The 15,840-nt window shown below is 37.0% G+C and overlaps 1 protein-coding gene across 3 annotated transcripts in view; it reads left to right on the forward strand.

Annotated features, from left to right (window-relative positions):
* DENND1B (DENN domain containing 1B) overlaps nucleotides 1-15,840 on the forward strand; it is a 213,437-nt gene that overhangs the window by 75,520 nt on the left and 122,077 nt on the right. For all 3 annotated transcript variants that reach the window (XM_026671732.2, XM_087960788.1, XM_087960789.1), the window contains 2 exons: nucleotides 3,782-3,831; nucleotides 13,732-13,845. In XM_026671732.2, coding sequence (XP_026527517.1) covers nucleotides 3,782-3,831; nucleotides 13,732-13,845 — 164 coding nt within the window. The remainder of the gene's footprint in view (nucleotides 1-3,781; nucleotides 3,832-13,731; nucleotides 13,846-15,840) is intronic.

Here is a 15,840-nt window from a genome sequence, read left to right on the forward strand (position 1 = left end):
ACAGAGCTGGAAAGCAGGTTAGTGGGGTGGGGAGGGAATGGGATTTTTGAGTAACTTTCCCCCAGGAGTGGGGACGGAATAGAGATTTTGCAGTAGCCTTCCCCAGGAATGGGGAGGGAATGGAGATTTTGCAGTATCCTTCCCCTGGAGTGGGGAGGGAATGGAGATTTTACAGTATTCTTCCCCTGGAGTGGGCTGGAAATTGAAATTTTACAGTATCTTTCCCCTGCCACGCCCACCAAGCCACGCCCACAGAACCAGTAGTAAACACTTTTGAATCCCACCACTGCTCTGATTGTCCTGCTTGAAGAAGCCATTTTGTTAAGACAAAATGGATGGCAGGAAATTTCAGGGTGGGAAAGGAGCAGCTAACAGCTATTGATTTGGAAGGTGGAAGGAAGTGGTCCAGCATTTAAACCTGGCAAATAACTTTTACATGGAGGACAGGATACTAGAGTGTTGTTAGATGGACGAGATCTTCATGTATATGGCTTCCTAATTATTGCAGTAAATTTACTTACCTAGCCGTCTTCTGTCTGTGTGAAAATGCAGAGATAGCATAACTGCCATGTCCGATACAACATCCTGTCAGTCCTCTGTTAGAGCTTAGATTGTACTGTTCAAGCAGAAATCTTTCTTCATTATAACATTAATCTTTTCAGTAATCTTACCTTAATGTCACTAAAAAAAAACAGTTTAATTTTGTGTGAATATTGGTACCATATAGCTGAAAATAAGGGAATGGCGCCAATCCTATTTCTTGTTTTGTCATAGTGGCATTGAACTCTAGATAGTTATGACTGCTTTCTTTATTCTACTATTTTTCTTCACTTTATAATAAATTTTCAAACCAGGGGCTTCCGGTTTGAGCTTCTTCAGTGACAGACCGAAACCTCGTCTCTGCGAGGCTTCGATCCATGCTCGCCGCTGGAGCGCCCCGAGCCGGCTGGTTTCGGGGCTAAGCCACCCTGTAGAGATGGTGAAGAAGGGGGAGACTGCCTGCAGGGTTGAGGAGAGCCGCATCTCTCCTCCCCAGCTGGCCATTACTCCCTTTCCCGAAGGCGGTTGTAGTGGTGGTCAGAAATGCCCACCACAAAGAAGAACTCAACCAGAAAAGAATGTGCAGGAGGAAGATAAGAAGAGAAAGTTTTGGTTGACCGGGTCAAACAGCAAAAGCAACAAATGAGGTACCCTGGAATTTAAATTTAATAACATTGTTCCCAAAGAAGATTTTGAAGCTGCAAAGGAGAGAGAAGGGAAAGGATTAGGTTTTTTTTCTTCCCTTCCTTATACTGACAGCTAAGAGACTTAAGCAAGAAATTGAAAAAAATCCACTTTGACATTAATAGGCATCTAAGCTGAAAATAAAAGTCAAAGGGATAATAAAGATTTCTGGATATTTAAAAGTTTTTAAAAGCAGGAAAGGAGAAAAAAAAAGAATAAAAGGGCAGGATCTGGAAAAATGGAGGAGACTGCCTGGAACTAAGGAATGGAACTGTAACTAAAAGGAACTTACAGTGAAATTTCAACAAGATTCCTCAAAGATACATCTTAATTGAAACTTGGTAACAAAATAATAGAACCCCAGGAAGAGAAAGTGGAAAAAAAGAAGCAGAAAGAAACAGCCTTAGATTATTTGGATTACTTGGTGATTTTTGGTTTTTGCATCTGGATGACTAAAATTAACCGGGTAGTTGTTTAAACATCTTTAAAATGGTATCACTCTTGGAAGAACTGAAAATGGAACTTAAAAAATGGAAAGAAGGTGCACAAGAAGGGAGAGGTTCTTTTGGCTTCGTATTTCAATTCTTAGAAGTAGAGATCTGGAACTATGAGAAACAACAAGAAACGCTTGCAGAACAAGAAGATTGGGACAAAGAAGAAGCCATCTTTAATGATCAAATAATTTTAAGTGGGGGGAAAAAAGAAAAGGGGGGAAAGAGAATGAAAGGTTTAAGACTACAAAAAACAACCAAAAAGAAGAAGAATTTGAAAGATAAGTATAATATTAGAAAGCAACAGAAGAGGGGATTACAGATGAGAGAGTTAGAAGTAGAGAGATGAGGGGGTAAAAGGGGAGGGAGAAGAAGAGGGGAAGAAGGCAAGGAAAAGAAGTTGTAAAAGACAGAAATAAGAAATGGAGAAACAGGGAAAAGATATAAGGATTGTAACCATAAGCTTGTTTAGAGATAATGGGTGAAAATTTAATTGCAAAAGGGATTCTGCAAAGGTACACAAGATAGCATTGTTATATTATAAACAGAAATAATTTTAGAAAATATGATTAAAATGATGGATAAAATATTTACTGTAATGTAGTTGAATGTTTGGTAATAAATAAATGAATTAAAATGATTGAGAGAATTAAATGGGAACATTTTTAATTATTAGTAATTATTTATAAAAATATAAGTGAGAAATATGGAAAAAAAGAATTAACTATGGAAAGTTTATAAGTGTTCCCAAGGAAGTATGATATTTAATTGAAAAGAAATGTTAAAGATGTTAAGATTTTAATGAATATTAATGATAGAATTGAATTGGAATGGAATGTGTGCTTTATTTACACACACACACACACACACTATATATATATATATATACATATATAATTTTTTCTTTTTAAGAATATAGTGTGTATTTTAAGAATGTACCAAGCAGAATTTGATTGAAAGTTATGTATTATATTGGATGCTATAATCTTAAAGGTATACATTGAAGCTTAAATAAGAGTTTGAATGGATAAAATTAAAAGATATAAAGGTGTCATACTCCAATTGGTAACTACAGGGAAAAATGTGTTTAATAAGAAAAGATAATATGAAATTGAAACAGGACAGACAAAAGTATAAATATAATGATTTGATTGAGATGAGATAATTAAAATAAAGTTGAGAAAATTAAAAGAGGGAAAAACTATGTAGAAAATATAAAACGGTAATAAGATATGGAATAAAATATAAAAATGAGCATGAAATTGAGTTTGGTGTCTGTATGAAGAAGTGATAACCTGGGACCATGCTATTTTCAAAAAAGATGTTTTATTTGTATTTTGTTTTTGTGAAAACCCAAATAAAACTTTCAAAAAACCCAATAAATTTTCAAACCAGTATATGCCATTCGTGTAATTAGAAAAGTGTCACTGAGTAGCATGTCAAACCCAACAGGAAGAAATAGGTGTATTATTTCTATAAAATTACAAGTATTTTCTTTTTCTTTTCTTTTTAATTGGCAGGTAATTTTGAACCTTGCTGCTCTCCTAAAGGGTTAACTCTGTCTAATTTTCTGCACATAACAAATGAAAAGTTCCAGCATTTAAAAACATTTGCTCATAAAACGTATATGCTGTCAACTTAGTTTCCTTTCCTCTGTTTGCATTTTAATTGAAACAACATTTGTATTTTTGAGCCAGGATCCATCAGAAGTCCCTATGGCTAGTCTGTAGTACAAGTAGCACCAGACGTGGCCTACCCATATGGTACGGTGCTTCTTGCAAAATCCATATGGCCTTGTTGAAGGGAATCCCAGCAGGGATGTGAAGGGTGTTAATACCCTTCAGGCCAGGCCTTTCCCTCCTGGGGTTTCTATGGTATTGTCTTTGCAATCTGCCAAAGCACAAACTTAATTCCTTTTTAATAATCAATTATTTTGATCCAGGAACATGCAGCAGTTTCCTCTTCCTATCAAATATTGTTTGATTTTTTTCTGAGAAAAAAGTTATAGGCATATTCAGGTAATTGTTAAATACATATAACATTTTTTTTTTTTTTTGCTTTTACAGGCAATCCTCCAGAGTATACCTAAATTCTGCTTTCCTTTTGACATTACAAGGTATGTCTTATCACAACTTTTCAATAAATGAGGTTGGTGCTCTGAAAACAATTTGCATTGCAAAATTTTGATTTTCTTAGGAAAATATTGAATGGATTGAGTCACTGAATCAAAATAATTAAGAAGTAAAATGTTTTCTGAATTCTTAGTTTTAATAGGTATCTTTGGCAGTAGCAGTTTGATTTTAGTATACTTTTAGGCTTTTAATATATAACCGTAAATCTTTAGCATGTATTTCTGATTAATATAAAGTTTATAAGACATTATTTGTATCTACTTCTGCAGTATTTACTCATTTTTAATAGTTTGGTAGAGCAAGCATTTGTTATTAAGCAGTAGATTTTAAAAGAAAAACATTCATGATTTTTAATACCTTTTTTTAAAAAAAAAATGTGGGTGACAGATGCCATTAGAAGAGGCATTGCTCCTCATTTTGTCATAGGAGGAACCCACCTCTTCTGAGAATGGCTGTTATGACACCAGCTAAGCAGAATTGTTGTTCCATGTGGAACTCTGTGAAGGCTTAATGAAATGCTTAATTATAAGTTACCGGTAGCTGATTAGTCATTGGAGATTTCTTTAACCGGTAGAATTCAATGGAGATAATTCTTTACAATTCTTTAATCCAGTTGGAGGGCACATGTCAGGAAGAATAACTAAAAAATTCCAAGCTCACCTACTGAACTTCATAGCCAGATAAAGATTTGACTCTGCACATTTCTCATATACAAACATTCTGTCAACTGTAGGACTTTGTTCTATCCCATATAATTGATTTTAATTATGGATATTTACCCTGTGTAATATTTTTTTTTTGTAATTCAAGAAACATTTGGGGGCATTGTTTAAAATGATTTTAATTAGCCAATTGCTTTTCATTAGCTTCCACTAATCATTCTGTGTCTTTAATACAGTATTTTGAAATGAGGGTAAATTGAAAACTCAAATAACAAAGTATAATTAAAATTAACCAGGAATTGATATGAGCTTTTAAATTAAACTAGTAAGGATTACTGTATTTTTCGGACTATAAGATGCACTCCCCCCCCCAAAAAAAGTGGGTGGAAATGTCTGTGTGTCAGAGTGAATACTGGCCTATTTTTGGCCTTTCAAACCCTCCGTAAGTCCCATTTTCGGTCTCCCTGGCATCCAGAAGCACTCTGCAGGCCAAAAACAGGCCTGTATAAATAAAACAAACTTTGAATAAAACAAACTGAGAAAGAGCAACAATGAGACTGTAATTTCAGAATCAGTCTTTTTCTAACTCTGTAAAGTAAGTTTAATCACATCAGAACTATTCTAATGGAAAAATATAGGAGATTTAAAACTTTGTGAAATACAGGTATGTTTGAGCCATGAAGCATGCCAATGTTTCTTCTAATAGAAATATTATTAGTTTTTTATTATATACAAAATGGATCTCTTTGTTGTTTTGCTGAATCAGTTGCTCTTTTAGTGTTTATCTGAAAATAGATTTGCATTGGAAATGTTCCCTGTTCTTCAGATCTGCACATATGTGTTATGCAGTCTATCTTACCCACTGAATTTAGAGGAGCTACTGAAAAGTTGAAAAGAAAGTAAAAATGCATATAACTTAATATAGTTAAGATACTGTTCTTGGTAAAGCATTAAAACCTACTGGTTACTAAATCAGCAACTACAAATGAAGAAAATTAGAAACAATGAAGCAGTTAAGGTTTTCTTAAAAATTAATAACTGTACTATAAAACAATTGGTCCAGGATATTTTCAATTATACACTATGCATACATTATGAATAAAATGGCAATATTTGAGTGGACACTTTAAGGCCTATGTAACTAGGAAGAAATGTTTATTTGTTTGTCTATTTATTTCTATCCCATCTTCATTATTTTTACAAATAATTCAAGGTGGCAGATATATGGGTGCTATTTTCCACACAATGACAACCCTGTGAGATGGATTGGGTTGAAAGAGAGTGACTGGTCCAATATCATCCAGCTGCTTCTCATAGCTAATGGTTTCTGTCTTTCTTAACCATTTAGAATAAGATATCTAAGGAGATTCTCAGTTATCCAGGTTATGGTTGTCCCAAAAGTGCTTTTTCAAGAGGCAAATAGACTTTCTGGTTTTTCTTTAAAGATGCTTTGCTTCTCATCCAAGAAGCTTCTTTAGCTCTGAAAAAGCTTCTTGGATGAGAAGCGAAAGGTCTTCAAAGAAAAACCAGAAAGTCCAGGTGCCTCTTGAAAAAAGCACCTTTGGGACACTAGAATAAAAAAAAAAAACCTTACTTATAGATTAGAACAGACTTTTATTTCAAAAGTGTGAAAGTTAGAGGAAGAAGACCAAAACAAATGTTGAATCTTAACAACCAAATGAGGCAAGGAAGAAAAGGCCCAAGGAGAGGCTACAGTTTGCATATTTTACAGTATAACTTCCTTTATGATAGAGAATTACAGTGATATTGCTTTTTTTGAAACTTCAATTAAAAAAAATTCTTTATGTTTGAGGTGAGAGCTTTTAAAATAAAAATTGCAATGATATAGCCCTTGATAAAAAAATTCTTAATGAGTGCCAGTTTCTTATTTTTAAATTTAAATACCACATTTTTTTCCTATGTATTCTGGAATATGTATAAATATAAATATTAATGTTAACAGTTTCAAAAAAATCATTCAAATCATTCTGTGAACACATATACGTATATACAGTATTCTTTGAACAGGTTAAATGTGACATAATACAATGATGAATCATCGCATAATGGCTGTTTTTGTCTCCTTACCTGGATTAGATTAATTTAAATTGATATTCAGATCTCACAGTCAAGGAAAAAAAGTATTTGCTTATCAAGTAGTTAAGGTAAAAGCGTAGGAGAATAATTGAGTCAAGTATCAAAATTAATTAAAACTTGATCAGCTCTACAACTGGATAAATTATCAGTTTATAAAGGAGAACATAGAAATGTAATACAGTTTATGAAGGAGAATATTTGAATATAGGAATTAAAATAGTGCTAAGTAGAACAGTCACTTGGAAGCTAAAATCTGTGTAGAGATTTTATGTAAGACAGGAGGTAGACTAACAAAAGTCAACTAACTTGAGAGTTTGTGCAATGAATTAGAAGAAATCATGCTTAATTAAAGTGAAATTAATCCTGCCTTTTCATTGTCAAATGCAATTATAATTTCATTGTCCTTAACAGTGAAAATATTTTTTAATGCTTAGATCTGTAGATCACCAGCTGCAAATAGAAAAATAGTTCTGAACTGTCTCGTAGTTCTAAACTTTGTGGCTTGTTAAGACATTGGATCATTTTATGATTGATTTATATTTTTCCTTCTCTGTAGCTATTTTAAAAGTTTCATTTGACCATTTGCTGACAGAATGGTTTCCAGCGATTAGATATGTAATTCCTGAACCGTCAGATGAGCAGCAAATAAATGCAATAAAAATGCAATAAATAAATACTGTATATACTCAGTATAAGCCTAGTTTTCAGCCCATTTTTGTGCTGAAAAAATCCCCTCGGCTTATACTCGAGTCAGATTCCCTCTGGAAAAAAAATGGTGTGGAGTCGCGGCCTCCGGCGGCAGCGACTCCCAACAGCCCCACCCGGGAAGGGAAAGGCAAAAGCGCTTTGCCTTTCCCTTCCCGGCGGCGGGACTGGGGCCGCGCCGGCGGTAGTGACTCCTGACTCAGGGGCCTCCGAGGGAGGGGAAGAGAGTGACTCCTGCCTCCCGCTGTCATCATCATCTTCTTCTTTTGGGTTAGTGAATCAATTAAACCTTTCATGATAGTGAGATCGTTTCCCAAATTAATTATTTTTATTTTTGAAATTTACCAGTAGCTGCTGCATTTCCCACCCTCGGCTTATACTCGAGTCAATAAGTTTTCCCAGTTTTTTGTGTAAAATTAGGTGCCTCGGCTTATATTCGAGAGTCGACTTATACGAGTATATACGGTACATGCAATAAATAAATAAACAAATTAAAGAAATAAATAAAATAAAATAAAATTATATTATATTTTGGAGAGGTTTTCATTTGTAGGGTTCTTGGTACATTACTAATTTGTTAATGAAACATCTGCAAAAAAAAACAAAAAAAAAACTAAGAGTGCACCAAGAACCCCACACTTCCAAGTCTGAACGACAAATAATTCTCTTCTCTGGGTTTTCATTTATTAAATTAGTGAGGAATGTTTGTTCTATTGCTTATTTAGTCAGTGGTAGAAATGTGAGCTATAATAACTGAAACAATTTGTTCCTAGCAATTCCATCACTTTTGTCATTTTTCCACAAGAAAAAGCATCTCAAAGCCAATATTTTTGAAAATATTTAAGCAAATCTAACACATTAAAAAAGAGAACAAAAATACAAAAACTCATTTTAATAGTATCAGCTAATTGCATTCCCAGATTTATATTTATTAGACAAATATGATTTGGAATTCATCTATAAATACTGACAATCATGCTTAATTCACCAATATTCACCAAATTTGAAACACTACTAAAAGGACAATTTCCATCACAGTTGATCAAATAATATTGTAACATTTACTTCCTTTATTGGAGATGTTTATGAGATTTTCATTATCTGGAGCCATGGAAAAGAATTTTCAATACATTTTATCATGATATCAACTTCTTCCTTATCACCAGCTGATCTACAGAATGAGTCCACTTCTTTGATGTCATGGTAAAACTATACTATGGAGACATAAATACCATGTTATATAGAAAACTTACACATCACCTTGCATTCTACATGCTTTCATCCAATGTACTACCAAATGTAGCATTTATAGCCAGATTTTAGGCTTCAGCTACATGTTTTGATCCATCATTTGAGATGCTCAAGTGATACCGTGTTTCTCCAACAATACGGCCTCCACCAATAGGAAGGCCCAGCATGTTTTATTGGCATAAAATCAAATTAAGCCCCTCCCCCCAAATTAAGGCTTATATTAAACATGCAAAATGGGGGGGAATGGCAGGGGGGCTTGCCGTTAGGAAGTACTTTTGTTGCATACCTGGATATGGTGCTGCCTGCGTTGACTTTGGCATTGGTGGGGCACCCTACTACCGGTATGACAAAGCCTCCCCTGCCCAAGAGGGCAGCCCAACCCCACGTGGGAAGGCGAATCTCCTGGGGCTGCAGCTCAGGATCGGCCCACCCCGGGAGAAGCACCCAGCCGCCATCCCTGCCTGGCACCGGGCAGAGTATGAAGAGCTTCGCCTGGGGCGCCCAGCGCAGCTGACAGGTGGGCCCTCCTGCCCGGCGGCGGAGCACTCGCCAAGGCAACGAGCGCCTCCCTGCTGGACCCTCTGCTCATCCCATCAGAGCCGCGCCAGAGCCGTGCGGGCTGGGCAGAGCCAGGAAAGTGAGCCGCAGGTGCACACCCGCCTGCCAAGCGAAAGAGCCGGGCCAACCCAAGCTTGGCTTCCTTCCCAAGTCCCCCAGCCCGAACCCGAAGGGGCCACCAGGAGAGGCCACCCGAGGCAGTGATAGCGCCCACCCATCCGTGGACAGGGAGGCAAGGCAACAGCCTGCGCCGCGTCCTCCTCCGAGCTGAGCTCTGCCGAGTCAGCGCCTCTGCCTGATGCCCGTTCCGCTGCAGCGTTTGGAACTGCCGGCGCATTTGGAGATGCATGGGGATGGGGACGGGCTGGGCGAGGGGTGGAAAGGATGGGCGGCTTTGGGCTCTCTCTGCCGGCCTGGGAAGCAGCGCTTCCATCACCTCGCCTCCCTGTCCGCGAACGGGTGGGCGCTATCACTGCCTCATGCAGCCTCTCCCAGTGGCCCCTTCGGGTTTGCGCTGGAGGGACTTGGGAAGGAAGCCAAGCTCAAGTCGGCCCGGCTCTTTTGCTTGGCAGGCGGGCGTGCACCCGCGGCTCGCTTTCCTGGCTCTGCCCAGCCCTCACGGCTCTGGCCCTGGTGGGATGAGCGGAGGGTCCGGCGGTGAGGCGCTCGCCTTGGTGAGAGCTCTGCTGCCGGGAAGGAGGGATGGCCTGTCAGCTGTGCTGGGCGCCCCAGGCGAAGCTCTTCGTGCTCTATCTGGCGCAAGGCAGGGATGGCAGCTGGGCGCTTCTCCCAAGGTGGGCCGATCCTGTGCTGCGGCCCCGGGAGATTCACCTCCCCACTTGGGGTTGGGCTGCCCTCTCAGGCAGGGGAGTCTTTGTTGTAGTAGGGCATCGTTTTTAAAATAATTGGCTTTACCTTTGAAGGCAAAGGGAAGGCAGTGACAGGAGCGCCTGAAACTGAGTGTCTCCGCTGGGCTCTGGTTGCAGGGAGGAGCCCTGGCTGGCCGCATGTGGCTGCGCCAAACGCCACGGCGTTGCTGTAAATGTCGCGGCAGCAAGGGAGAAGGGAAAGCGGTGGCGGAAGGTCTCCCGATACGAAGTGCTCCACCAACGCCGAGGTCAACATCCAAGCTGTCGCTGCCCGCCCACCTGAGGGTGCAAGGGGGGGAATTAAGTCACCCCCGAAAAGACGGCTTAGCCGTTTTTTCGGGGGTCAAAAAAAAAATAAGGCCTAGCCTTATTTTGTGAGAAACACGGTAGAATAAATCAGGCATTCAGAAGGCCCAATGAGATCAATAGACACATCGAGCCCACCCTCTTACTCCATCTCAAAGTTATATCCTATATCAATGTAATTACTCCATTACATCTAATGAAATGAGCAATAGATCATACAAGATTATGCCTTTTAATTTGTTAGTTGAAAAGGTCCCACCAGACTTCTTTTCCAATTTTGTATTCACATAGAGTGATATGGCTTTCCTATAATTTGGAGTAAGCAAGAGAAGGAAGCTCATAGCGTTTTTGTATACTGTAGCTTCAAAATAATTCATAATGTCTATGCTGTGAAAGCAAAAGATGTGATGACATTATTAGCTATTCTTTGTATTATTGAGAAACATAATTTAAGGTTAAAGATTCAAATTCTTTCATAATGTCACATTATGCACTAGTAAATATTAGAAAACATGAAAATTTTCAGTATAAATGGTGGCTGTTTAGGTAGTAATTTCTAAAATCCAGACTCGGCAAAGCCCGGGCAATTTAAGTTGGTTCATAGAGTATAGCTTCAGAATTAATGATAATATTATGCATTCACTGTAGAACAAGGGTCTTTAAACTTGGCAAGTTTAAGACTTGTGGATTTCAACTCCCAGAATTCCTGAGCTAACATGACTGAGGAGGAATACTGGGAGTTGAAGTCCATAAATCTTAAAGCTGTCAAGTTTGAAGACCCCTGCTGTAGAAAGTGGTTTGCAGTGGATTTTTGACATACCAGCTATATGGAATAAAATAGTTAGAACTTACCAAGTTCTCTTTGCTCTTCCAATATGTTTTACTTATGATATATATAAGTACTAAATATTAAAGGTAGAATATATCAGGGGTCGCCAACTTTTGGACCTCAGGGACCACCAAACTCATAATTTTAAATCCGGGGACCACTAATATGAATTTTGACTGACAGTGGCTTGCTGACCTTGGTGTTTGTGTGTGTGTGTGTGTGTGTGTGTGTGAGAGAGAGAGAGAGAGAGAGAGAGAGAGAGAGAGAGAGAGAGAGAGAGAGATCTGATCTAACCTCTCTCTCCCTCTCCCCCCCTCACACACACACACAGAGGCAAGGGTAGGATTCAAATTTCTTAACTACCAGTTCTGTGGGCGTGGCCTAATTTGTGGGTGTGGCTTGGTGGTCAGGTGACTGGCTGGGCATAGCTTGTATATAAATATTATAAATATTTATGTAAATATTGAATTTTTTATAAAAAAAGCAACTGTTACCCAAAAGCAGGCAAAGCGGGCAGGCAAATTGAGTTGCTCACAGAATCACAGATTTACTCAGAGATCTATGTTTCTGCCATCGGCTACCTGAGTCTGCACTGCTTCAGTCCTAAGGAAGATTCGGCTCTGTTTTAAAGTAGAGTTGAAGAGCTAAAGATCAGCTAGAAAGCAAGAAATCCAATGATTTCCTGCTTTCTAGCTAATCTAAATCTCCTGGCACAGCAGAAAAAAAAAAAAAGGAAAAATAGCAACTTAGTAGGCAAGCTTTTCAGGTAAGGAGTGAATGGAGGGGGAGGGTTCCTGAAGGCCATGTGGGCAGTGCAGCCTTGTGTTCCTGCGCAGCCTGGATTAATTGCTTTGGGGGGTGCTCTGGGGGTGACATTTCTCTGCGGACCACCAAAATTTTCTCGCGGACCACCGGTTGGCGACCACTAGAATATTTTATCTTTTAATGAAAATATTAAAGTTAAACGTATGAACTAAGCTGTAGAAAATAGAATGAATATTAATATAGAAGTATCATTTTTGGATCATATATAATTTTCATCTAGCAAAACACAAAAGGATATTTGTCAAAATAATTCTCAATTCATTGAGATTGTCCTTTTTATGAAGTTACTTTGTCTTCATTTGCTTCTGTGTTGGAAAAAATCCCTATTTACTTTCTTCATATCATTTTTCATTTTGCAACTTTTTGTCTTTGTCTTAGTTGTACTTTTAAGCTATGAACATTTGTTTTTGTAAAACTGGAAAGGATACTATATATGCTAATGAAAACAGTATCAAAGGCATATAAGCAGCTCATAACTTTTATGTCAATCTTTCTGTCACATGAATGACTACACATTCTTGAACAATTACACAGACTCATATAAATCTACAGGCAAATGTTTTTTTTTCCTGTAGAAGGGCAAACAACTCATATTTGATGTTGATAACTACATATCCATATATAAAAAGAGTAATTCTTAATCTGCCCTCCAAGAAAACTTCAAATTATGTCTTGATAATAAATATAGAAATAGAAATACTCCCTATCTATCCCATTGTCAGAGTATACCCTGTTGTTTAAATATGTATTTAAAATGTTGCCATCTATTATAGTGACCTTGAAAAAGTCCTTTGTAGTCAACAAGATTGATGAATATGTTGATCAATGATATATTATTTTGGCTATTAAGATTATATTAAACACATATATAAACAAAAAGAGAGAGAAATGTACAATAATATTAGGTTTTATTAGAAAACAGTTTGGAGCACTATTTACTTTTTTAAAAAGTTACATTTCCTTTTAATGGTTAGTGCCGGCTACTTTAAAAATCCATATTCCTTTAGTATTTGGTTTGTAATTTGGATACCAGAGTCAGTTCACAGGACTGTAATCTCCATTTTAAGGTCTTCTGGTCAAAGTAAAAATTTAATGTCTTAAATTCTTTATTTCCTGTTACAAAGTAATATTTTAATATTCATACTACCAACAGCATTTTTTTCACTAAAGCTCTTCTATCTAGAAATTTCCTGCTATTCTTTCAAGTACAAACATTCTACATTCTTTAAAAAAAGTTATACAGGTAGTCATTGTTTAGCAATCTCAGTTGTGATTGGCAATTAGGTCATTAAGTGAAGCTGTTGCTAGTGAAACCCCAATTATGCTTATGATTTTACTTCAGCTTTCATTTGCTTTACAGACCTGCAAGGGTCATAAATGCAGCTTGGTTATCGCTTTGTAACTACGAATGGTTGCTGTATGAAGTAGTTGCTAAGTCACTGGTGTCAAACTTGATCTCGTCATGTGATGTCACGTGATGTATCATGACTTTTTTGCCTTTGTGGAACCGGGGTGCACGTGGCCTGCACATGATGCATCCAGCCCGCGGATCGCCAGTTTGACACCCCTGTGCTAAGTAAAGACTACTATACTACATCTATGTCTGATCATGCCAAAGTCTTTTCATATTATTTTCCATATTACTTAGATTTGATTTAAATTGTCTTTTTTATTTTCTAAAACTATTTTATGATAACAATCTAATAATATTAATATTAATTTTCTGCATTTTTGTTTTTTAATGTCAAAGGAAGTGCCTCCTAACACTGTTTTTCCCCCTAGGGTAACGCAAGTTGGACAGCATTTTACTTTTGTGCTTACTGACATTGAAAGCAAGCAAAGATTTGGATTTTGTCGTTTAACATCAGGAGGCAAAGTGTGCCTATGCATTCTAAGGTAAGCTGCTATGTATGCCTGCCTACTTTCTTGGACAGTTATTGATAATTATTGGTTAAAAATTGTAGATTCCATGATAGCTAGAAAGCTTTGATGGGTAGAGATATATGCTGCCATCACAATAAGCATAGTTGACATTAAAGACTATATTTTTCAATGGGACAGAAATTGTTTTAATGAGATATTTTACAAATGCTGCATAGTTTGCCTGGCTTGGCAGGTTATGTAAATGGTTGTATGAGGTTGTTTTAAAGAGAAAAATTGACACAGCAGCTGCAAATGAAATTGCCTTATGATAATGAAGTGAAGGCCTAGTGCTAATTAATAGAAATTCATCTTCTAACTGACCCAGAGGAAAAGCAAAGTTGCAACATAACAAGGTGTATATTAAAGTATGTGTGAATTTTTATCCTAACCTTATTACAAGGCTTTTTGCATTATACCTTTGCTTTTGCACTTGCCTTGATTCAAGGTAAATTTAACATACATTATGTTGTATACCTTTGGCTAATAAGTTAAAAATCATAGAGGATGGAGGACATAGGATAATTTTTTTACAGAGTACCAGAAACTATAATGTATTGGACTGGGATTATTATTGATATTAATTAATTAGACTTGTATGTCAGCCAACTCTCAACAATTCTGAGTGGCTCACAATAGACAAAGAAACTACAATTAAAATTAAAACATATGAAGATAAAATATGATATGTGTGAGAACATTCTGGCGCTATTGAAGCTTCTTAGTGTTCTCCATGTAGAACCTGTTGTAGATGATTCTTGGAAGGTTTGATTCAGACATAAAGTGGAATATAGGTAGTCCTTGACTTGTGACCATCGTTTAATGGAGGTTCAAAGTTTCAGTGATTTCAAAAAAAGTGATTTATGACCTCCTTTCACTTACAACCTGATCACTTGACTGCAGTTTGGGGTGGTTGGCAACTGGGTTGCCCTTACATCCAGTTTTAATGACCCCAGCCAATTTCTTACAAAAAAAGTCTATTGGGGAATGGATTTGCTTAATGACCATGTGATTTATGTAACCACAATGGTAAAAATGGTTGCAAGATCTGGTCTTGTCACCTGATGACTCATGTTACAATTGCATCAATTTATACCAGAAATTCACAACTCAGTAGTAGTCATTAGTTGTGGACTACATGTAGGCTTAGTGACTTTCTCTGTGGAAAAGCAGGCCATCTGAATGCAACATGTGAACATTTCATTTTGAAAACAGATTATGTATAAAGGGTTGAATTGGACTGATCATCACAGAGCAAAGTTGATAGATTTTTGCCTTCGGTTTTTCTTAATCCCATTGTTTCAGTATTTCATCAACATGTGTAACTGTAATAATATTTAGGTATAAAGGTTTTTGCATTTTATTCAACGAAAATACAAATGTTTCCATAATTGGCATGTGGATGTTATTTCTTAATAGGCTCCTGCACATGTTACTGGCTACAGTGAAACCTAATTAAATGGTAAAATAATAATATTCTAATATTGTATAAATGTGAATATTCCTTTCCTTTTCTGACTCTTTTCTGTTTAGGAGTAGATTTGCTTCTTATGAAGCAGGATCCAACCAACTTTAATTTTAATTCAAATTTTAAGTTTCAATCTTCAAACTGCAATTTTGAATCTGTCTCAGATAAGAATGTCAATTTATGTTCCTATGGTTAAAAATTGTTAATGGCAAAGGTTTTGAGGTTGAATTTACTTCTGTGAGGTAAACAGCCAAAAAAAAAAAAAAAAAAAAAATGCTCTGAGGCTAATTTGCTGTTATGGAAAGTGCCCCAGAAATACAGCTCTTCCTTTTTAGCTCTGATTAGGATTTTTTTTCCTGATAAAGTGTCCTTTTTTAATGAGTGATATGTGTATAATCCATGTAATACTTTGGGAAGCCAATATCTGACAGGGTTATTTTCATCTACCCTTAATATTAATTCAGTTGACAACTTTTTATTCAGTTAATTGATTTTTTACCACT

This window comes from Notechis scutatus, chromosome 3, assembly GCF_049901735.1.
Source record: "Notechis scutatus isolate UNSWTSFEM ecotype Mainland chromosome 3, rNotScu1.2, whole genome shotgun sequence".
NCBI lineage: Eukaryota > Metazoa > Chordata > Lepidosauria > Squamata > Elapidae > Notechis > Notechis scutatus.